The 24,323-nt window shown below is 36.6% G+C and overlaps 1 protein-coding gene across 1 annotated transcript in view; it reads right to left on the bottom strand.

The window, feature by feature from the left end:
- The window catches only part of BTBD8 (BTB domain containing 8), a 37,923-nt gene that overhangs the window by 11,716 nt on the left and 1,884 nt on the right, over nucleotides 1-24,323 (bottom strand). The window contains exons 3-16 of the mRNA XM_059854224.1: nucleotides 20,495-20,745; nucleotides 19,533-19,650; nucleotides 16,509-16,598; nucleotides 14,298-14,378; nucleotides 13,168-13,264; nucleotides 12,448-12,536; nucleotides 12,141-12,243; nucleotides 7,905-8,087; nucleotides 7,008-7,145; nucleotides 5,875-6,004; nucleotides 3,290-3,351; nucleotides 1,987-2,614; nucleotides 1,594-1,684; nucleotides 917-1,056 (exon numbers count right to left, since the gene is read on the bottom strand). Of these exons, the coding sequence (XP_059710207.1) occupies nucleotides 917-1,056; nucleotides 1,594-1,684; nucleotides 1,987-2,614; nucleotides 3,290-3,351; nucleotides 5,875-6,004; nucleotides 7,008-7,145; nucleotides 7,905-8,087; nucleotides 12,141-12,243; nucleotides 12,448-12,536; nucleotides 13,168-13,264; nucleotides 14,298-14,378; nucleotides 16,509-16,598; nucleotides 19,533-19,650; nucleotides 20,495-20,745 (2,201 nt within the window). The remainder of the gene's footprint in view (nucleotides 1-916; nucleotides 1,057-1,593; nucleotides 1,685-1,986; nucleotides 2,615-3,289; nucleotides 3,352-5,874; nucleotides 6,005-7,007; nucleotides 7,146-7,904; nucleotides 8,088-12,140; nucleotides 12,244-12,447; nucleotides 12,537-13,167; nucleotides 13,265-14,297; nucleotides 14,379-16,508; nucleotides 16,599-19,532; nucleotides 19,651-20,494; nucleotides 20,746-24,323) is intronic.

The raw sequence follows: 24,323 nt of genomic DNA, 5'->3' as shown, positions 1-24,323 counted from the left end.
GAATTAAGATTTGAAATAACAAATAGTAGACAAAAATACCGTCTTGGCACCTTTAAAGCAGTTCATAGAATATACCTACAGGAATCACTTCAGCCTGTAACTGAAGCAGTCATCCCTAAAGAAGAAAGCAGCAGCTCTCTAAAGCATACAAACAATAAACAGCAGCTTAGCACAGGAAGTAATGAGTACTGTATTCAATTTATATTGTAGAGGAAATGAACAGAGGCAGAAGATAATCACATTAGTTATAATGTGATTAGAATACCAGAGTTAATGTCCCTGCTCAGTCAGAAAATACTGCAAGATCTTTAATGACCACAAATTGACAGAACCTGTGTCTTCTGTATCACAGTGCATTTCAGATAATAAAACTTGAATATTGAAGCGCCATCCTTAACACCTTATATCCTTCTAAACAAGTGTTTCCTCTCTGTGTTCTACAGTGTCATTTCCTACCCCTGCTATCAGTAGCTGTTGAAATTGAGTATTTGTTTGAGGCCAGTATCAGCCCCAAACAGCACTACTGAGAAGGGGAGACAGGAAAACACCTAATTAGGGAGGCATAAAGCAGTCTGCAGTCCAGATCTTTGAGGCTTATTACAGATGCTCGACCTACAGAAGTTCAGTTGAGCTCAGTTCAAATGGTTCCAAATGCAGAAGTGCAGGGGATCAGCAAATGGAAGACTCTGCAATGCAGATTAAACAAGCAGAAGAAAACACCGACTGGCAGTGAAGACTTGTCTTTTAAGTATTTTGAAGTTGACACATTAATTTGCATTTTACAGTTTAGGACTGTCACCAAAGTGAAATATGGAAAAAACCCAGAATTCTCCAGAAGATTTTTCCAAATACTCGCGCAAAAAACCAAACAAATCTCAAAGCTTTGCGTAATAGTGGCAGATCATTTAAACCTTACCTTGGTTCTTGGGAGAATTGGTAGGTGTGTTTTGAGTCTTTTGCTGTACTGCAGAACTCATACTCACATTCCCTTTCTTCTTCGGAACAGCTTGTACATTTTGATCATTACACCCTTTTCCTGTTGGTTTTTTTGTCAGACTGCAAAGAAATCATTACATCCATTATTTCCAGGCTTAGATCTAGCAATGTTTAATTATATTTAAAGAAGAAATATATGTGTTTCAATGTGCACACATATATAAACATTGGAAATGCAACCTAAATGCAAGTAAACTTTTTGAAAATAAAAATTAAATATATATCTATATTTTTAATTTATATACAAACGTGTGTATATAATGACCCATTTCACAATGTCACTTCAGCTCCCTCCTATCCAGTTTAATCTAAAGTATTCCAGAAATGGTACATTTACAACACCTTGTGTAGTCATTAACTGTTCCAGTATGCAGAATTCTGAATGACCTATAACAATTTAAAAATTATTAACATGCAGCAGTCCGACACAAAAGCCAAACCAGTTTTATCTTTACAGCAATGTTGCCAATAGCTAACTCAAATTGTTTTGCAAATAACATCCTAATGGTAAGCTTAATAGTTCACCTGAAACCTTTCTTCCCAAACTCATACACTCATGCACACTTCTATGAAGCAGCATATTGCTTTGTAACATACCTGCTTGTTGTGGCATTAGCCTCAAGCTCAGTCTTTTTCTTTTTGGTGGTGACTCCATTTGATACCTTCACAGATACCTTTGTTTTCACTACTGTAGAGTAAATTCAAAGTTAATTACAGAGGGAAATGCACTGCACATAAGTACCGAAAAAAATCTAATATATGAAGATCAGTTATTGAGAAGATCATACATGCTAAAGTTGTAAAATGTTTACTGTTTTAGATGGCTATTAATTGACCAAAAAGTCAGTTTATACTCATTTACAGGGGAAGACTGTAACTCTTATCAATTTATGGTAGATTGCCTTAGAGCTTCCCTGGCTGGTTTTCAGTGTATGACCAGCCTGAGACCAGTCAGAAGAGGACTTTAAAGAAAGAATTAAAAAAAATTACCAGTCTGTTTTTTCCCTTCCTCTACCGATTTGTCCTCTTTGGGTTCCTCTGTCTGTTCACCCGCAGTCTGGATATCCATGTTTGAATTTGCTGACTTGCTGGAAGTTGCTGCAACAGTCACCAAGGAGGGAGATTCCTTCCCTGTGGTTTTTTTCAATGGCTTTGTTTTGTTCTGCATGCTTGAAGTTACTGTCAGCACTTTAGGTCTAGCACCTGCAACTTTTCCTTCATGGTTCTTTAGTCCTTTGCTGCTTCCTGAATTTTTTTGTCCACTTGCAGATGATGTCTTTTCTATATCTTGCTTGGTAAGCATGCTTTCAGCCTTCACATTTCCATTATTTTCTATTTTTGTCTTTATAACAGCTCTAGCCTTTGGCAAAGTAGCTTTTTCTCCAGGTTTGGAATCCTTAGTAATCTTGGAAACTAATTTTTTGCCATCTTTCCCCTTTACATCCTCATGCTTTGAAGTCTTATTAACAGTGTTTCTATTGGTGGATGCATGTCCAGATGCTCCTAATCCATCAGATTTCATTTTATCCTGATTAGTGGAAGAATCTCCCCAGCAATCTTTCTTGCTGTGTTCTGCCCCGGAAGTGTTCCTTATACCAACAGATGTAGTTTTATTTAGCTAGGAAAAAAAATGGCATTAGAAAAAAACCCAAACAAAACATACTTGTAATATATGATTTTACAGGATGGTTTTAACCATTACCAAAAAGTGCATCCACACAGAAATGTCAATATTGATTCTCTCAGGTAAAGAGGAACTCAAACATGGAGAATTAAGTGCACAAAAGGGAATCTCTGTGATACCAGTGTCATTGCAGTGTATGCAAGCCTGTCAAATCATGTCAAACCCATACTGGTTTTTTACAAATTAATGATGTAGTTTTGAGTGTGAGTTTCAATAGAAGAGTTTTAAGAGCAGGGAGTGTAACAGACTCAGTGTTGTGGTGGCTTGTAATAATAGCAGAGATTGATTAGCTCAGTAGCAAACCATTTGCTCTGGGAAACAGATGAGTTTCATTATGTAGCAAGAGAGGAATGTGAGGTTCTGAACGCAAATTCCTGCCTTTTATTTGAGCTTATCTGTTTGAAAATGTCGCAGAACACAGTCTAAGTCCTAAGATGTTTCCAGTAGTCATTACTGATTCTGCAGAAACAGTTTACAAGAAAATATAGATTTTTCAAAAACAAGTTCCATTAAACAATATGGAAAATAAGTATCAATTTAAACAAATATTGAAAATACTTTTGTTTGCAATTATCTGAATGTTTTAAACGTTTGGATATAAATGTTTACCTGAGAACTGGTGAATACAGGTTTTTTACCAAGTCTTCGGTCATCACCCTTGTCAAATGCAGCTGTAAAAGGAACAAGCAGTTTCTTCACTGTTTGGCAGGAAAAAAGGGGGATAGAAATCAAGCCAGCCTACTCAGTTAACATCATGTGAAATCAGAAAGCACTTCTTTGGGTCCTGATTTACTCTAGAAGGGCTACTTTTTGGTGACATGGCAAATGTTAAGTGGAAATACATGGTTTTATGTTTGGAACAAAAAATGTGGGATCTACAATGACATCACATGGCCATAAGCAAGTTACTTAACTCTTCTGTTTCCCCATGTCCATAGTAAGACTTTTGTTTATTCAAGCTCCTTTCATTTATAGCCAGCAGTGCACTGAGACCTTTAAAAGTGTACAAAATTTACAAAAAGATACCTTCAAATTTAGAGTACTAACAGCTTTTAAGTGTATTGTTAATTTTAAGGTATTTATTTATACTCGATAAAGAAAAGAATAATTACATTAAAGTAAATGATATTAGTTTTCAAAACTGGCAAAGCCAAAACACCTAAATGTACACAGTAAGGTCATAGTGCCTCTTTAGATAGCATGCAGCGTAATGTCATGAGAATTATCCCTGTGATTGTCATGTGGAGTTTTCAGGCAGTGAATGCCTTTTTTTTCATCTGATGTACTCTGGGAGGAAAGCAGTTTTCAACAAAGCTTTTGAATCAATTGCACTTGTAGAACACAAAAGGGATATTTATAGACACGGTACAGACCCAGAATCGATAGGTTTCATTTATGTCTGTATTCATATTTCAACTGGAAAAAAGGTTTTGCAAAAAATATATTAAAAAATGTAGGCATTCAGTGCCTCATATTCTGAGGTACTATACATGGAAACAGTTTTTGTATGTATAATACAAAAATTCTCCTCAATTCTTGCTAAAGATACTAAAACAAATTTTTATTTAAGTCTCTAAAAATCACACAAAAGGTATGCTGAAAATGGCACCCCAGGGATCTAATCCTTTTTCTTGCAATGACTTTGCATATTAATACATACCAATATATTAAGACAAAATCCTTATAAACCTGTGCCTAAGAAAACACAAGACAGGCTGTAAATGAAAAAAACCACAATATCATCTCTCTTATTTGGCATTTTCCCTCCTCTGTTATAGCCTTCTAAATCTATATAGGCTAAATTTCTAGGAGCAAAGCCACCAGCAGTAATCTTTAAGATGAAAGTTGATCTAAGTTATCCTACATGCATTTCACCTGAAGATTAAAATTTGTCTAGCAATATTGTAGGATTGCTTTGCCTCTGATTAAAACCAGATAATTCATGCAAACATTTCAGCCTTTTCATATATAAAATATATGCAACTTTAGTCAGAATTTAACCTAAAAGAAAACAAAATAATTTTTGGCAATATGGAGTTTGGAAAATTAAGACACACCTTAATTTTAAATATTTTTTTCTATTGAAAGCACTAGTGTAAAGTGGCCAAAACATCATTCACAATAGGGACACAAGCACCTTAAAAGTAAACCACCCCAAATGAGAACAACCCACCCTTTTTTCTAAAGGCAACTCCTCCACTTCTGAAGGATTTTATAATCAAGAAGAAATCCTATCCCTGTTGTACAGAGTAGTATGAGATATTACTTGACTACATTCCTAAATCATGCTTCGAAAGACTGTCACTGCATCTTTCAGCATGTAATTGTAGAATAAAATTTGCATCTACCTCTAGGTATATAATTATGAAATTGCTGCTAATGTCTTTAGGGATATAAAAATGTTCACATCTCCTTTGAATCAAAAGTGATTTGAATTCAGAGCAGTATTTAACATTCTTTTCTTTTACAACACTGTACTGTCAAAGCTAATATTAAACCAGAACCTGAACTCCATCATCAGTTCCACATCCTCAGAATACTCATGTACTTCAAAACAAAGGAGCATTCAGAACAAAAACTCCTTTTTGCTGGAAGTGCTGTCTGTTAAAATGTTGAGAGCACACCATGCAGCTCCTTAGGGGCTCTCTGCAGCAGCACACACAAGATCACAATGCCAGCCAGCCGAGCAGCCCAGCTATCTGCATTTGCTCCCAGTGCACAGGATGAGCATTATGCAAGAGACGAGCAGTATTTATACATCATGGAGAAAATGATAAAGGACAGAAACGGAGTTCAGGGAATGGATAATCTGCTTTGTGCAAATTTAATTCATCCACAGCTCTTATCTCCTTAAAAATGAGGCAGATCAGGTTTTTAATCCTACTGCAGTGTTTTCAGTAATTTAGAGTAGCTGTAAATAAGAAAAGAATCCATCTACATGATGGTGGAGGGGTTCTATTATATATACTCCTAAAAAGAAAACCAGGGAAGCCTCTTCACAGAAAAAGACTTACTGATTCCCATGTTTGAAACTACCTAAGCGTGCCATCATGCTTCTATTCTAAAACACCACTTCAAAACACAAAGCAGCACAAATTTTGCTTCAGTTTGTATCAGGCTCCACAATTCCATCTGCATTGTATCCACTGAACAGATTGCTAAAAATTTCTAATGCCGTTTGATGCCAGACATACCTGCTTGTATTTTCTGTTGATGGTCTGGCCTCATCAGCTTCCAGCCTTCTGTGTGACGAACAGCATAAAAAGACTGAACCAGGAAGACCCAGAGCTTATCACGCAGCGCCTGGATCTTGCACGTAAAACCCTGTGTTCAAGTAACAAATCAGCAGCTGGCGAGGGGCATATTGTCATAGCAACCAGTCATTATTCCTTTCAGAATCTACTTACTCCCTAAGCTAGATCAATGATGTCATCACTTATATTTTATAACGGTCTGGTAGATGGAGATGCTGTTTTTGAAGGATTATTGCCCACCACAGTGATTTTTTCTACAGTTTAAAACCTACAAATTACAGCACTAGTTAACACTACATTGCTCTCACTGCTCTTTTTTTCCTTTTCTTTTTTTTAAATGAACCCCATAATAGCTCTTCACCATCAGCTGTGTCACAACAAGGTCAAATACTCCAGGGAAAAATAATGTATTTGATTAAATTTTCATTGCTTTGACCAAGTAAATCTATAATAGCAGCAGATTGCAGTAATTAATGTTTCATTTATTTTTTATTCTTTGTCATACTATTTATGAATTGTTCCCAGAATTAGCCAAGCACAGCTTAAATGTCGTTATTTAGATTCTGTGAATATACATGGTATGTTACACACATGGAGGTTGACACCTCCACCCAATCCAAAAAACACACACTGGATTAAGTGTCAGTCCTTGCTTTAGAGGACAGTTTAAAAAAAAAGCTTCACAAAAAGCAGGGGAAATATTTAGGAAGGAAGAGAATAAACTCTCTTCCCCTGTAAGTTTTAGGTAATGGAACATTTTGCTAAGTTTTTCTCTTATCACAAATTTAAAGTGATAGAAAAGATCGATAGGGCAGTGTTGCCCATAGGACTTACATTTTCAGTAATACACAGGAATTTTTTTATTGCCAGGATGAGGTTTCTCTTTAAAGTCAACAAATGCCTACGTTTTCTGTACTTCCAAAAGGACCTTGGATTTATGCAGATGCTTTTCTGTCTGACCCCAGCTGCATGACTGAGCCATCTGAGCTCACACCATATCATCTGATTTGAACCATGGCATGAAACTGTACCAGAATAGTTTTTCTACAAGCACTGCACATTTAAGAACCTACCATCTCCTTCACATTTGCAGAGTCCAGCAACATATCCACTGCTACAAGAAGAAAGCAGCTATTTTCATTATTAATGCTTTTTTCAATTGCATTGAAAATTAGTTCTAGGAGGTCAGGTTTGCTGCTCATTGCCTGTGCCTGAGGAAACAAAAAAAGGCAGTCTTTTAAAACAAAAGCGTGTACTTTGTATGCAAAAGCATTACCGAGCAGAGGGGATCTGCTATCAAGCTGTGCAGGAGGTATTCCAAAGCTGAGCATCTTCTTTTGTATCCATCCCACAACCCCACCCCTCTCCAGGCCTCCTATCCTGAGGCCTCACTCGTTAACAGAAATTTTAGGGACAAGCACACTGTGATGAATTTACAGCCCCACGCAACTCTGGATCCAAAGGCAAATTGTTTTAACATTGCCCTCTTTATTTTTTTCACTCCTCTGTACATATTTAAAAACATATTTCACAGGAGAAATGACCTGTCTGGGTGACTAGGTAAGTTCTCACCAGAGAACTGACCACAGAAATCAGCAGAAGTTTGAATACACTGCTCATACTCATAATCTTGTAAATCCGGGCTGTTTTTCCAGGGGTCTGAATGCTTTTTTGAAGCAACACAGAAACTGTCCCACTAAACCAACTGGAACTTTTGCTTAACTGAAGCACATAATCTGAATGCAGTATTAGCACTGTGTATCAAAGCATTTATATGCTTTAAAACAAACCTGAAAAAACCCACCCCCAGACTCTTAGTTTTGGTGGTTTTTTTCTTTTTCTTTTTTTCATAGAATTGTAATTCAAAGCAAAAGCTGAGACTATTTTGGTAATTTAGCAGCCTGATCTTTCCAAAATATGATATAATTCAATTTATTTGGAAGCATATAAGAACTTGAGGGCACTTTTACCTGCAACAAAACAGAGAAGCCTTCACTTTGTACTATGTGTAGGAAGTTTGCAACGATAAAGGTTACACATTCCTCATGCAGCCGTGCTGCCAAAGCCACAGCTGTCTCTGTCCATTTCACTGGGGGCAGGCTATTGATCAGCCGGTCACTCTCCATCAGACGGGAAGCAGCATTCTTGTGGTTCTTGAAACAGAAACAGAAATTAGCCTGTTGCCAAGCAATTACCTAAAGAATTGCTGATTGTAAAACAGCTTCTGTTCAGTTACTAAGCTTTTACACAGGGATCCAATCATGTCATTATTTCCCTTATTTAAATAATTGCTGGGGTTTATAATTCTTAATATTATATGTGCCTTTGAAACTACAGCAGAAATAGAAATCTCTATTGGTTCAGTTTTGCCTGAAGTTAGGTAGTAAGGTTTTAAAGTTTTCAATAGCTTTTACTATATTTTTTCAGCTGTGTCATTATGTACTGCAGTCCTGAAGGAAAAAAGGCTTTACTGGAGAAGCTGAAAAGACAAAAAGATCATAGGTCACTGAAAGATTTAATAAATTCTTGAATAAAACTGCTAAGTTGAGGTTTTAGGTTGAGTGTGGATGGCCTAGCACTTGGGATACAGAAAAAACTTAATAATTATGAATCCTTTTGATTTAAAGGAATCAGACAACAAATATTTGTCTTCCCAGACGGAGTTTTAACTGAACTTACCCTCTTTGTTATCTAAAGTTGATCAAAGAAAAGTAACTGTAACATTTCTAGCTACAATTCAAACATGCAAACAGATTTGCTGATATTTATTATCCTGGTCTGTGTCTTTGGTTCTTTAATGCATTGCATCAGCACAGTACCTGAGGGCAGTTTCTACTGGCTAACACATTACTTAAAAAGAACTTGGAATTTATGGTTATCCACATTAAAATGGCCTGAAAGCTCTATTCAATGTGACCTAGCAGGACACTGATAAATTATGCAGTAACACTTGAAAAAGCAACAATTCAGAGAAATATTTAACACAAAAACTCTTACTGCAAATTCAGATCACAATCAAATTCATCCTATGCAAGCTAGCAGGGAGTACCTTCTTTGTGCATATTATGGTTAAAAGATAAAATCTGACCATCCATTGTTCAAATATATTTTAAAAATTATTTTACTCATCTCTGGGCAAACTCAGTTTGCTTCTCTGCAGATCACGTAAATTAAGAATTATATATATGCTCATGGTTTGATTTTGCTCCCACTGAACTCAATTACAAGCTTTTTGATTTGTCTCAAATTCAACCCCTGCTTCACAAGGCAATAAGCATTTACTCCTATTAGACAATTCCAGTGAAATATAAAATGCCTTCATTGACTTTAATTAAAACAGCACTTTGTAGAAGTGGTTCTAACTGAATTTTACTTCTCTTATTGTACTTTTTTCCTAAACATTTTAAAGTAAAGTCCATTTTACTTATCTAAAAACTCAGTAAATTTCTTGCATGAAGTTGAGACATCAGGGATAGGCACACATAAAGCACCTGGACAGTGCTTTAAATGATACTCCCATTTTAATGTTTCTGTGTTCATCATTGTGGTTTCCCAGGGATTTTCCCATCAACAATCTCCTTTTCTTTGCACCTGTGTTTTTCCTCTAAAGGGCTGTTACATTAACTAGGTTTTACATTTCCAGCATCAGTAAATTAGAGGAGCAGCAGAGTTATACTGTTTAACTGGGTGTAAATGTTTAAAGCTTTACAGAAGAGAACTCTAGCAGCAGAGAAAAAGGACCTTAAATTGTACAGTAGTCCCTGCAAAATAAATGTCAGGCCTTTTCTTCTTCATTCCTCAAGCATGCTTAAAGCATTTTTGCAGATTGTGAAAAACTCCCCTGGGAATTTCACAAGTTTTTGGAATGGGTGTCGTAAATGCTGAAAGGAATGCTCACCAGAACCATTCTCTGGGCAGAAGAAGCTTATGCTTTATCATTTTATCTTTAATTTTGTAACTCTAGATGCTTTCAAGACTTCAGTCCATAAAATACCAGTGAATCTTGCAAAGACACACCAACACAAATTTTAAATCATTAATATGGGAACTAAAACCCACTTTAGTACAAACTGCAAAAACCTTCCAGTGAAGCTGGGTATACAAAGGGGGCAGCACCAAGCACCACAGTGCCATGGCTGTTCTGCTAACGTTGGCAAGTTTGTGTATTTCAAGACAAACTGTGACCACAGCATCTTTATTGACTGGAGTAAGCAGAGGGGAAGACCTGAATATTTACCTTTTAACTGTCCCAATAATGGTGCACAAGGACCTAGAACTGTGTCTACATATGCTTATAGCTGCAGTACACAGCTGAGGTACTTTGGAGCTGGAGGTGGGCGGTGGTTTAACTGTGAACAGCTGTAGATCAGAATGAACTGACCTGTATCTGAAAATGTTACTTAAAACTTCTCAAATTTTATACTATGTATGATACACATTGCTATGTGTATATTCTAGGAACAGCTCAGTATGCTGATATAATATAGAGGCAGAACACCCAGCATCTTGAGATACTAGACATACTCCTGAGGTGGTATGGCTGCCATCTTTATTCTGTTAGATTTATGCATTGTGGTAGAACTGTTCAGGTTTTATAACTGTGGATATTCTCAAGCTTCTCTTGATCACAGAACCACAGCTGAGCTGGAAGGATACCCTCAAAGACCATCAAGTCCAACTCCTGGCCCAGCACAGCACCATCCCTCAGAGTCACACCCAGTGCCTGAGAGCGTTGTCCAAACACTTCTGGAGCTCTGCCAGGCTGGTGCTGTGACCACTGCCCTGGGAAGCCTGTCCAAGTGCCCAAACACCCTCTGGGGGAAGAACCTTTATCTAATATCCAACCTAAAGGCACATAGCTCTGCAGTCTGTCAGTTTTTCAGGCTTTTGCCTGAATATGCAGTTGCAGCTGCTACTCCTAGCTGACCTACTCGCCTCAGTACTTCAAGTACTTCATCACAGAAATCCTGAAAAAAGCCAGTCCCAAGAAGGCTTCACAGTCCTTTCAGCAAGGAAAGGATCTTGGCAAGGAATGGATCTTGGCCAGAACCATTCAAGAGTGTAACTCTTGAACCAGGGCTGTGTTTGACAGTGCATGGCCACACCAGAGCTATTTAGTTTGGGTAACACGGTAGCACAGACACAGGGACAAGGACTTCAGCATGAGATATTTGTCACATATTTAGTTGTTGGTTGTGTGCTAGAACCAAAATCATGCTGTGAATGGTACCTGAACTAGTTAGATTACATTTTGTCTGTGGCAATCCACGTTACAGTTACATACATAGACAGTCATGTTTGGCAGCAGCTCTACAGATTTACCTTTATTCCTACATACTTTTCATATATCTGTTACATTTCAGTGTATTTACAGGCTGAGTACTTGACCAAATTTCTGTTAATGGGTCTAGTTCATATCAGTTACCTTAAGTCAGCTCTAAGCTGAAATACAACTAGAAAATAATTAAATTTAGGCAGGTCTAAATTGGAACAATGTAAGTGCATGCTACAAAAAATTAAAACTGAGCTTTGGGGGGACCAGTATAGTACTGTTATCTGAGAAGGAAAAGATATGGATACTATACTTCTACTTTATTTTTGTAAAGTCAGCCTGCCTGTAAACAAATAGCTTGTGATCCCGGATAGCCAGTGACCACCTGAGATCTGAAAAAAAATGAAGTCAATTTTTTCTAAATTAGAATACAGGCAAAGATGAAAAGGCAATCACAAATGATGTATGCCATCATGTAACACAGAAATTGATACAGTGATTTCCTGTTTCTCACTATGCAAATACATAATCAGGGAATGACAGAATGGCCTGGGTTGAAAGGGACCTTACAGGTGGTCCTCTAATCCCAGCCTCCCAGCTGTAGGCAGGGACACTTTCCACTAGACTAGGCTTCTCAGAGCCCCATCCAATCTGGCCTTGAACACTTCCATAATGTTGCATTATGATATCACAGTTGTGTTTCATAAACATATTTTCTGTTATTATGGTGGACTTGTATGTGTGTCATGAAGCATAACAAGGACATTTCACATCAAATTAGTTTTTAAAACTGTTATTTTAATTGGAACTTTTACACAGTATAAATGTACTACAGATTCAAGAAACTGTGTTTATTATCTCTTAAATTACATTGTACAGCTAAATAAGGAAAAAATTTACATTGCTCTATTTTTCTACAAAACACACTACTTACCAAAGAGTTAATCAACATAACAAGACAATTGTTCTGAAGTTCAGTAGGTAAATTGGCAAAGCTTTTCTCTGAAAAACATCTTGCAAAATGTTTTCCTACCCATCTGTTGAAAAGAGAGCCATTCTTAGGTAAGGAAGATGAAACATGTTCTATCTTCACTTGTTAGCATAAGTGATACCTCTAAAGTATTGTGAAGAAAAAACATTTAAAATGTAGACATTTCATATGCCCAAATAAACCCTATCTTGCAAAATAAAATAATTTCAACAGAAAGCAGATAAAACCAATTTTATTTTATTTTACTTACTTCATGCAAGCAGCATATAGGTTTTCCACTCCCAATGAATGAGCAATAGCCATGCATTCTAGTACAGGTTGCTGTTTGCCAGGAACAGGCTAGAGTTGTTAGAAAATTATCACAGTTATTGTACATTTGATTTACAGAAACCATACAGAAATACAAAATCTTCATTTCAAAGATTCAGAAGGAATGTCAGCTGCCATGGTATTTAAGTTTGCTCGCCTTTATGCAGTCATCTATTGCCACATGTCAGTAAAGCAGGGTTCAGCCTTATGAGCCTAATGTGTGGCTCAGTTCTAAGCAGGTGTTTGTTTTTAAACCAATTTTAATTGAACAGACTTTTTTTCCTAAATATATGTCCATGAAACATGATATGCAAATATAAAGCATTTCCACATGCCCACCAAGAACAGTTACATTTATAATAGCACATATTAAACTACTACTACTAAATTACTGAGTGTAATTTAGTACCTTGAGTTAATCATGTGGAATACTGCTTTTAATCAGCTGGGGTTTCCAAGTGTCTATAAACAGGTGATGATATCACAGGCCTTACTCCCACCATCTATCCCAGACTCACACCTGAGAACAGGGACTGTTGACTTCAGCCAGCACCTTGATCATGTAGTTCTTACATATCTTGTCACTATGATTTAGTGTTAAGCAATAGATTTGAAATTCTCAAGCGCTATAGCTCACCAAGTAGCATGAGAAGTGACATACCTTTTGGAAAAAATTGCAGTAATCTCTTTTCAAAATGTAGATAGCTACTTCTTTTAGTCCTTCCAGCCCATACATGTCTGCAATGCCCAACATGTGACTGAAGAGAAAGCAGTAGTGACAGGAATCACAAATCCTTGTGATACGTGCATTTTCCATACAGGACAATTTATATGCTACCTTTACCTCTTGCTTCAGTCAGAACTTACTGCAGAAAGAGACTGATAACCAAGCGTAACACTTGGCAAAGAATAATCTTCAAAGCAGAAACATATATTGACCTAATAACCTCCTAGCCATTGAGTTCAGCCTGTAGAAAAACAGGCCTCACTCACTAGCTGAGAACTGTTTAGATGACTCTCAGTCCCTCTATTTTAAGGATAGCAAATGAAAAAAATGTTTGTGCCAGCAGAGCTCTGGAATTTTGTAGGATTTTTCCCAAAGATAACATAAAATGTTATTGATGACAATCTTAAAAAGCAGAGTGAGCAAACTATTAATTATTTTATATAAAAAGAGATACCATACCACAATTTTACTTTCTATATCAATTAATTAAATAAACATTGATATCGGGACATATTATAAACAATTCCATATTTTTAGGAAATCGTAGCATTTTAAGGTTTAGTGGCAAGAGTTCATCACCTACTATATAAATGGTTTTAGAGAATAATTCACAATTTTCAGATTTTACTTCACTAATACAGGATTATGTATAAAACTGTGATTAAAAACGATCCTGGAGGAAAATGCCAACATTTACATTAGTTCCTATATATCATCTTCCATGGATCTAAGACTAATTCACCTTTCCATCACCTTGCGTGATTATTCAAAAATAAATTTAAAATATTAACTGTTACATATTATCACACATTGTATATATATTGTCTGAAAACTAAAAAGAAGGTACAGGCCAATTGGGAATTATTTTGGTATAAAACATCATCCTGTTTTTCACTCTCCTCATAGAGTATTCCAAAACCAGCTGGCACAACAAATAAATAGGATTTCTTCAACAGCTTTTTTTTTTTTTTGAGTCTTCCTTTTGATTTTTCACTGCGAAAATATAGAACAAGCAAACAAGCACAAACTAAAGTTAAGAAATAATAATAAAATTTGACATATACCCAACATCAACTTCGTCTGGGAAGTCCAAAATAGCTCCATATATAAAATGCAAGACAACATTCATTTCTGCATGGCTTATGCTGCAAAAAAGATTGAAAAAAATACAAATAAAGACATGACCATAATAAAATGCATCACATTTCTTAGCCAAAGGAAGTTGGCAAAAAGCTGATACATCATCCAGCTGCTCTGTGAATGGAAGGCAAATGATCTGATAAAATTAAAGCAATAAGATTTTGCAATACAGAAGTATCTCAGTGGACTACACTTGGGGTGAATTTAGCTACTCAATAGATTTGCTGAAACTTTCTAACACTTCGGATCTTTAAAAATAAGCAATAAGCACTCTGATACTAATAACTATATTATTTACACTGGTAATATAGAAGGATCTTTTCATCATTGCCAAGCTCTTTACCAGCAATAAGTCAACTATTAAGTAACTATATATTTTAAATTGTTTTATTATATTGACTCTAAGTCTCTATTTTATGATATATTTTTGTTTGTGCAACACTAAAATATATATTTAGTGGTTTTATTACAATGCTAAGTAGAAATGTTCCTCAGAATATTTAGTCTTTATTCAGCTTGAGAAAGCTGGCAGACCTACACAGCAGTGTTTGCATCCTTTCACAGTCCCAGCATCTTAATGCAGAAAGGCAGTGAATGCCTCAATGGTGGACATGATCTGAACACCACTTGCTTGTACTTGTGCACATACATTTTTGTGTGCAGTCTTCAGGACCCACAAGTGCTGTGTGCATTGGTGTAAATGGAATATTCATGCAGAGCTAAGACCCTTTAAAACGTCAGACAGGTTGAAGCAATTGACATGGGTGACTAAAAGCAAAAGGAAAAGAACCCAGCACTGCAACACGCAAAGAAGAAGCAAAATCAGCACAGCTGTCTCCCTGTATAGCAGTACACACAACAGCCATAAAGGCAGCGAGGAGGAGTTTCCCCACAGCCTTGACAGCTGTTACCTTAAGCAGACTTTTCATTATTTCAGAGTAAGCCATATGTACTTAATTTATAAGTGTTGTAGAAAACAGCACCAAAACCAGCACTAAGCAGAAAAGTGAACTGGAAAAGGTAAAATTATGCATATGACTCCTAATAACAGAAATTATAAGACATTGGCATGAGAGCAGTTTCATATAAGGATTCAGTACTTCTCAGGAGAATGCCTCTACTGAAAAATGAGGATAAAATTTCTTAACCACAGAGAAATCAATTACAGAGAGGTAAGTGTAAACACCAGGGTAATTGGTGACTCTCAGCCTTTAAAACACCATAAATACTAAGGAATAAATTAAATTGCAAATATATTGTTTTATAAAGATTTGGAAGTTATAACCAAATCAACAGATAACCTTTATGATGTTGCAGCAGCATTATTACACTGACAGGAAACTAAAATGAACATTTAAGAAAGTATCACTAGGCAAAGGGATTTTATATTTACACAAAGCAGTTAGATTTTGCAGCACTGTAAGGTGCACAGTACTTTCTGAAGAAAACTGAGTCGGCCAATATCATGCCTGAAAAAAAAGCTAACATGTACATGGATCAGTACTCCTTTGCTTTTAAAGGAAATTGAATGTATTTCAATAGTTTTCTGATACTGAAAAGAACTAACCTAACTACTGAAAAGAACAGTCCCCAGCTTATCTATGAAGTCTTAAGTATTCATCCTACAGTGACAGCTCCATTATTCTCACGCAGAAAGCCATGGTAAACAAGCCCACTAGATAAAATTGCTTTAGTGTATGCTGCTGAAATACCACAATTAAACGCTATTTAAGAAATGTTATTTATCTTTACATTGTAAATATAATTATTGTACAAATAAGTATGAAAATTATATTGTTCAGACACTCAGTGTTTTTCATGACACGGACAACAAGAAGTGAAAGAAGAGTTCTCGAGTAGATTGTAATTATTAAAACATACTCTACTCAAAAGGATTAGTGCCCTTCTGCTGATGAAGAAGACTTTTCTGAATCATCTGACACTATCAACAAATATACTACACACAGAGTTTCATCCTGAAGTCAAAACAGTACTCAGGAAATGTATCAGGCTGGAGAAAAATGTCAAGGCGTATTAATCTTCAGTGCACTGTACACGGCACAGTTGTTACATATTCGCAGCGATTGTAAATTGTCTACCTTTGCTCCCACACGACTTGCAGAGACAACACTTACCCTTGAAGAGTGATGTGCTCTTGAGAGCTCTCAGCCCAACTTCCACTCAGCATAGCAGCAAAGTAACTAGATCTGGCACATAAAATGGCCCTGAGAGAGAAAAAGTAAACATTATTCCACTACATACAAATATTCATGATGAGACTCTTTGATAACATTGACTTAAATCTTTGCCCTTTATGCATTAAGGTGTCAGCTGTGTACTGCATGCCTTTTCTCCCAGTATGTTTGGAATTTTAAAGTATGCTACAGAAAAAACCAAACAGTACTCTATAAATTTTTCAGTTAAAGCTTGTTTTTAGTATGACTTTGAAATTCACACAGAGGAAATCCATTACCACAAGCATCTTCCTTTTATATAAAATTTCACATTTATTTCTCCTGTTTTATTTACCAATTTAGAGTAAATAGCAGTTATTACATAAAGTAAATAAATAGCTTATACAGCCCCATTATAAATAATTATATTCTGAACATCTTAAATTCTTCTTATATTACAAAATGTGTATTTATCAAAATGCTAAGTATGTAATGTCTCGTATTCAGAATTTTCTACCCACCAGAAGTCAAACAAAACTTGCTATTAGCACATGCTGGGACAATAAGATGTGTTTTTACAACAAGAGCTGTCAGCTACTTCTGTTTACACTTACTGCCCATCTATATTTAAAAGGCATATAACTGGCCATAACAGGGCTAATTCAGTTTACTACTACATCCATAAAAGAGAATAAAGAAACCCCAGAGCTGCAGTCTGTGTAGCTCAGCATCTCTAGCAGTATCAGTCTTCAAAATATCAGGTAAGAAGACTTTTACAACAGGACTCTTAAGGTGAAAGTGCAGGGGCAGAGAGGAAGACAAGATAGTGGATGAAAACTGCTTTGTGATTTCAGTTTTCTAGATCCACACCAGTTACAGCGTTAGCGTTATGTATCTTATCTGGCTTACTACAGCCACAGATAATATTCTCATACATAGAATATTTTCATTACACTTTTTAAGCCTCCTATTATTTCTAAAATTAGCTCATGTCATGTATTTCCTGTGGTAGAAAAAGCAAAACACTATACTAGGCTTGAGAATCCTTTCTGCTACATGTAGTTGTCTCTTAAAATGTTCCTGAGCACTCTCATTTTGCGTAGGAAGAAGCATGAAGAACACTATTTATGGTCTCTTTTACAGTCATTTTATATTCTGTATTCTCTCATCTCTCCTCCCTCCTCTTGCTTCAGAAGTCTCAGTACTTTAAATTAGAAACTTCTCGCACATTCCTCCTCTGAGTCATCCAGCAAAAATAATAACAACAAAGCTTTTACTGAACACTTCATATCTTAGTGAAATACATCCACATGTAAATGGGAATTACATCCTAATCTGAAGTGCATGAAATTCTGGGTACACGGAATTTTTTTTTATAAGATACAATAACACAGTATCATAGACATATGGAATACACTTATCTCTTGTTTTTTATTCTGTTAGAAATAAATTTTAGTAATGAACAGTGATCAATCAACTTCAGGGTCATAGTTAGAGTGGGTATTTCAAAGACTCGTTTTAAGTAAGACAGGTACTCAGCAGAATATGGATAAATATGCAATACCTAAATTTAAATTTTATCAGCATATATTTATAAAGTATATGGAGATACCAAATAATTTTGAAATAAATTTTTCTGTGCTTTCCTACAGTGATGGTTGGTGCCAGTTTTATTACTAACAAATCTGACTTGCTTCATGCAAAGCTCTGTAAGAATGCAACACTAGGAAGACATAAGCCAGCAACACTGAAGTCTATTGGAAGTTCACAGGACTTCATGAGAAAGTAAGGAATACTGACACAAGTGGTGGGAGACTCTGGGGGCCTAGCCTGTCTCCCGTTTGAGAACTTAAAAAGAAAACTCTTAGAGTAAGTAAATCATTCTGGTGCTTTCACCACAATGATACTGAAAGTTCCACTGCCCTTATTAACTCCTACTGTTCACGTGACCCAGTGCTAAAACAAGCCCAAGTCCTGTGCCTGTTTCAGAACATCCTTGTTTTCTCTGTGATTTACTGCTGTATCTTTTGATGCTAGTTAAACTAGATACATAGCTCCAGGCAGTAAGTGGCCTAAATTAAAGAAGCTCTGCTGATAGAAGCTCTTTGTTGCACTATTTTTCCTGCATTAAACCATTTGTTTTTCAAACTTATGTATCTGAAAGCATATAATGTAGACTAGAAGAAACAAACATTCTTTACTAAACTTCATTGTGAAAATGTAGCATATATCCAAATACCCACACAAGTGTGATATACCTTCTCTAAAGACACTGTAATGTCAGTAACAAACTGTCCCCCCCAGTTTTGTGTTGACGAAGTACTAAAAGTAATGGAGGGTTTTTATAGGCCCTCTCAGTTACTTAATATACTCAAAAGGAACAAAATACAGGCTGTCTAGTTTGCTATCTCAAATGCAAACAACTTACATCAAAGGTACAAGGAATGGTACTGACACTTTAATTTGCTTTCCCAAGCCACAGGAGTACAATAAGCCAAAGTTCTTAAACGGCCTTGGACTTTTGTTCTAGGAAAGGCTCCTGACAATCTTTACATCTACATAACTGAAGTAATGAAAGTAAAACCAGATCTTCTATGCACAGATTCTGAAGAGCCAAAACAAAAACTACTACTCCAGAAATTTTCTGCCTAAATGGAAATTTTATTCAGCATTATAACTGAATCGTTTGTTAGTAGATTTTTGTTTTCTTTCTTTTTTTTTTTTTGTATATACTGAATATATGAGATAACAGCGGCAATCTTAGAAGTGCTGAAGGTGCAGTTGTTTTCAAAATAGTTGCTGTTGATGATAAATTATATTCATTAGTACCAAAGTACAGCCACTCCACACATAAGACCTAAAAGCTGTAACGGTTCACAGCTAGAGAACAGCACCAGCAATAACTTCCTATAGATAACAGTAACAGCAGCATTTTATAGCAGGTGTTATTGATTAAAAAACTTTTTACTGTAAATACTTATGTACCTGTGAGCTTGAAAATGTTTGCCTTCTACGCAAATATTAATATCTGGACAACAGCACTTCTTGTAGAGCATCAATAAGTCTTCTCCTAACATAGATGCAGTTTCTACCTTGGAATTACCTGCATATAGGGAGGAAAAGCTGTTTTCACTTTGTCAGGTGTACAAGAGACTATTGACAGTGCACAGACAAAATATTTGAAAATAATCTGACGTAATTGTTTATTATTGCATATTCAAGCTTTTCCTTGAAAAGTTTTCCAAACATCACCTTTTACTTCTTATTTTGACTTATCAGAAACTTGACCAATGCTCCCTATTTGGTATCTACAGAAGAGCTACAGTTACTCTTTTATAAGATTATGCACCCAGTTAATTCTTTTCTGCACGGAAGAAGAGCAGCCCCTGAGGAAGTTTGGGAAGATGCAGTGCCACAGGTCCCACCTGAACAGATGTGCTGCTTGAGCCCTGTCACTGACACAGCTGAAGCAGCCAGCACTTCTGGGGAAGATGCAGTTAAACACTTCCTTGTATGATTTCATTCAGAGCTGTAGTATGGAAGATTCTGAAAGGTTCCAGAACCCTCCTAAAACAGCAGTGGAACCAGTGCAATTTGCTAGGAAAGGAAAACAAGGGAGGTACTCTGCTGTGTGGAAGTCCCACATGGTGAAGAGTAGAGCTCACTGCATTTCAGGGAAAAGACAGGACATGGTGATGACCATGCCTGATGCCTGGCAATTCCAGATTTATTACACCACACATAGGCTGGGATCTGTGCCTGCCCAACTTCTGCAGCAATTCATTTCTTCAAACTGTGAGATCACGAGGTGGGCCATAGAAAAGAATATCCATGACAGCTGTGCTGTAACAATAGTTTTAATTTTGCCTGCATTTTTACAACTGTAGAAATATTTGAACAATTATTTAAAAGACAAAAAGAGAAAAAAAGTACAATTCCAAACCTACCTGCCGCAGCTTTGTCGCTTTCTGCATCAATAACTGCTTCTGGCATTTCTTCCTCAGTACCAAAGAAACAAACAACTTCTTTCTGCACAGCTCCACTTGGAGTATTCTGACCAACTGGTGCTCTTTTGCTTTGTCCAAGACAATTTACATTTTTTTGCGTGTTGTGAAGAGTAGTAGTGTTGCTTTCTTGTATTATCCTCATAAACAGCTCCTCAATTTCTTTAAGATTTATATCACATGAATATAGAATCCTAGAATAGGACACTAATTTTTACTCTCATGATTTTTCAATTGAAGAAAACAAATAAAAATTTACATTTTTAACAAAATTCATGACCAGAAAACAAAGAGTTGGACTGTCTTGTGCTTAAAAAACCCAACCTTTATAAAAATTAATCTCTGGAAAACTAATTTCTGCAAATGCTTGAAAAGCATAAACAAGCACCACAAAATACCAAAACGTTCTAACATCAAGATTACAGTAAAAAAAATCATTAAAAATATATAGAAATATAAATGAATTGGAGAAATAAATTTTAATTTCAAAGGAAGCACTTAAAGCAGAAAAATTTGCAGTTAAGATTACCCAAGAACTTTTTCTTTGCCTATCTAGTAATTCCAGCTTCCCACTTTCCCATCTGTTTCACCAGTTTATTTTTGGCTCAGGATCTGGAAAGGCTAACAAAGCCTGCAGTCTCTGACTGCAAAGAAACATTTATAGAAACATACTGCACTCCAGCACAGACAACATGTCTTATCTTTGGTTTCATACCATCTAGATGAAGTTCACAAAGTTTAACAGAAGAGCTACAGTTCCTTTGGATGTAGCAGAAATATCCAGAGATCTGCTTTAGTCACTCCGTGGCAAAGAGGCTTTTTTGGTAATACTCAGAGAACAGTAATTTGAGTGTGTTATCAGAACACTGTACTCTGACGGGGCAGAGAAAACATACAAAGAAATCCTCTTCCTTCTTGAGTCCTGTATTTAAAGGATTGAGATAGGTAGCAGTTTTTTTTGTCTATGTGATACAGGTCCTCAGCAGGGAAGAAGAAGAAGAAACAAGAATGTAGGGAATAAGAATGTTAATATTTTGTTAAGTTTTGAAAGCTTGCATCAGGAACAATAAGATTTCACATGGAAAGAGTAAGATCAGTGGACCTTTTTCACATGTGATTTTAAGGTTGTTGTGTATGTATGTGCTTTCAGAACTCCTAACCTATGAACGGACCCATCTATTGCTTTTCAGATTTAAAGTGCTTTCCAACCTAGCATAATAGCATAAGGGAAAGACAAGTAAAAACATCTGTACTGCTGATTCCCTTAGGCCTTAATGCAGGGAAAAGAACAGTTGTGCCAAAAAAATCCACCTGCAAGTGCCACAAAAAGCCCTTTTTGCAGCTGATTGGTTTTCAAGTTCCATGAATCAGTCATTTAGAGAAGATACTCCTTGCATGGTAAGGTACACCACATCAATAGGCACAAGTGATAAAAGGATAAATGGAAAAGACCATATTAGAACAGTGTGTATAAACCACAAAATTCCAAGAACTTGTGAGGCAGGCTATTCTTCTGAAATAAAGTGGTCTGCAACCGTAACCCACTAGAGGCAATACACAAGCATAGATATTAACGGTAGGATTGCTGAGTGTAAACATAAAGGAATTCAGTACACATATGCATAACTCAGGTTTGTTTCCTCCAAAACAGCCATTATCCAATGGGGACTATGCAATCCAGCAATTGGGAAAAAGAAACTCATAAGACAATTTATTTAGAGAAGTATTTATCTTTTTCACTACTTTATAATCCAGTGTTATCCACTGGATAACTGGGAACTGTATTTAAAGAACAAATATTTACAAACATTCTATTTGGCATAACTTGTTTATGAAAACCTCACATGCAAGAGACTATCATGCTGGAAATAGTGCTAATCCACCACTTTCCTAGTGTCAGGATGATGCTGTGTAATTTTAACAGGTACCCCACCTTATAGCTTGAGGTTTTTTTGTCTGTACACAGAAAAGAATCTGATAGACATGAACAACACTGAGTTTGCAAGAGGGGTGGCTAGGTGGCAGATGAAACAGGAACAATGGTACAGGGTATCTGTTGTATTCATAGCAGTTACTATAGCTGAAGATTTTTTATACAAAGGAAAGGCTCTAGACTCTACATGCTGTCTAGAGTTTACCTTCTAAAAGGCTTCTGCCTGCACTTAAACAAGATGTAGCATCCTTGTCCTGCCTGATACAGAATTCTACAAGCATAACATGGTCGAAGGCTTGGCTGGTCCTTAAATCAACTGCTGGTATTGCAAACTAACCCCTGTGGCAGTAACTGTCACAATGACAATCGTATTCCTTTGTATTTGATTGTATTTATTGCTTTTTAACTGGATCTCACTGTCATTAGGTCCTTCTCTGTCCTTCCTTGTTTCAGACCCTCTAATAGAAATATTAAGAGACAATATCTATATTTTTATTGCTAAAGCAGTATTTTGTCCAACTGAAAGAGAAAATAAAAAGCAGTTTGCCTCTCAGCAGGCAAGACAGTAGTGATCTAATGATCTGTGACAGACAGCCATCCTTCAGGGATGCTGAGTTTCTCTTCTTGAGGCACAGTGCAGAACCCTGCCTAGGCAGGCATCTCCAGCCTTCAATGTACTTGCAACTGTTGACATTTTTCTAGCTGTGTCCTGAAGAATGACAGAAGGCTATTGGAGGGCAGAGTCAATATTACATCAATTTCACCAGGGCCAAATGTAGCAGGCATAGTGTCTACAGTATGGATGCTGCACGTCTGGGGACCAGAAGTTTCTTCCTGGTGTCATCAGATAATGCAAGTGTACAGAAGGAAACAAAGCACTGCTTAGTTGCTCATCTACTTCGTGCTGAGGCTGTGCAGAAAGATCAGCATGAAGTTTACTATGTCCTGTCTCCTGCTCAAAAGAGGGAAGAGGAGCTGCATGGCCTTCGGCACACAAGTGACATGTAGCCCACTTCAACTCTCCTGATGAAGGGAGACAGAGGCCCACAGGAAGTGTGCCTCACTGAGAGGCAGGACAGATATAGCTTGTGAGAAAGTTCCCAAATCCCCATGGAAAGATGAGTTTTACTTGGGAAAATAAAAGCAAAGCTGAATACAAACAGGAAAACAGGAAAAGGAATGAGATTTTGTTATAGCTTTGATGAACTCTGCAATACTATTACAAGTATTTGCTTCTCCATATACACAAGAAACCAGAACTTCTGTAGAAGACAACTACTTTCTCTCAGAAGCTCAGCTGCAGCTACAGGTCTCTGCTACAACTCATCATGACAGTTTACATGCTCCAAGAACTAGGCTGGCTTCCAGTAAAACTAAAGCTCTAATTTAAGGCACTGTTTTGCACTTACAAAGATCTAATTAATTTGCATCTAAACAGTAAGAAACCACTGAGATTCAACAGCTACTGATACTACTTGATCACCTAAACAATGGATTAGGCTTTTTTCAAGCAATCCTTTCTTTGGTCCAAATGAGTTCAAACTTCAGTGCAAGCACTGTAAGCATCAATCTCCACAGAATGTGCTAGGTTAGAGGACTCAAAAAGTGAAGTATCAAACAGCACTGAAAACTAAGTTAAGAAAAAGCAATAATCTTGCAAAGCACACTTCATACACAGTTTAAAACATATGGGGAGGTTCATTTGAAGATTCTAAACTCACTGTGAAAAGACACAAGGTTTACAATTAGTTGAGCTGAGTTTAAAGGTGTTTTCCAATACCATGCTTTTTGGAGAACATGCAGAACTTCTTGCCTCATAGCAAACCCAGACAAAACTGA

Source organism: Haemorhous mexicanus, chromosome 9, assembly GCF_027477595.1.
Source record: "Haemorhous mexicanus isolate bHaeMex1 chromosome 9, bHaeMex1.pri, whole genome shotgun sequence".
Lineage (NCBI taxonomy): Eukaryota > Metazoa > Chordata > Aves > Passeriformes > Fringillidae > Haemorhous > Haemorhous mexicanus.
The sequence above is the reverse complement of the archived record's forward strand: the minus strand, read 5'-3'. Positions and strand labels throughout refer to the sequence as shown.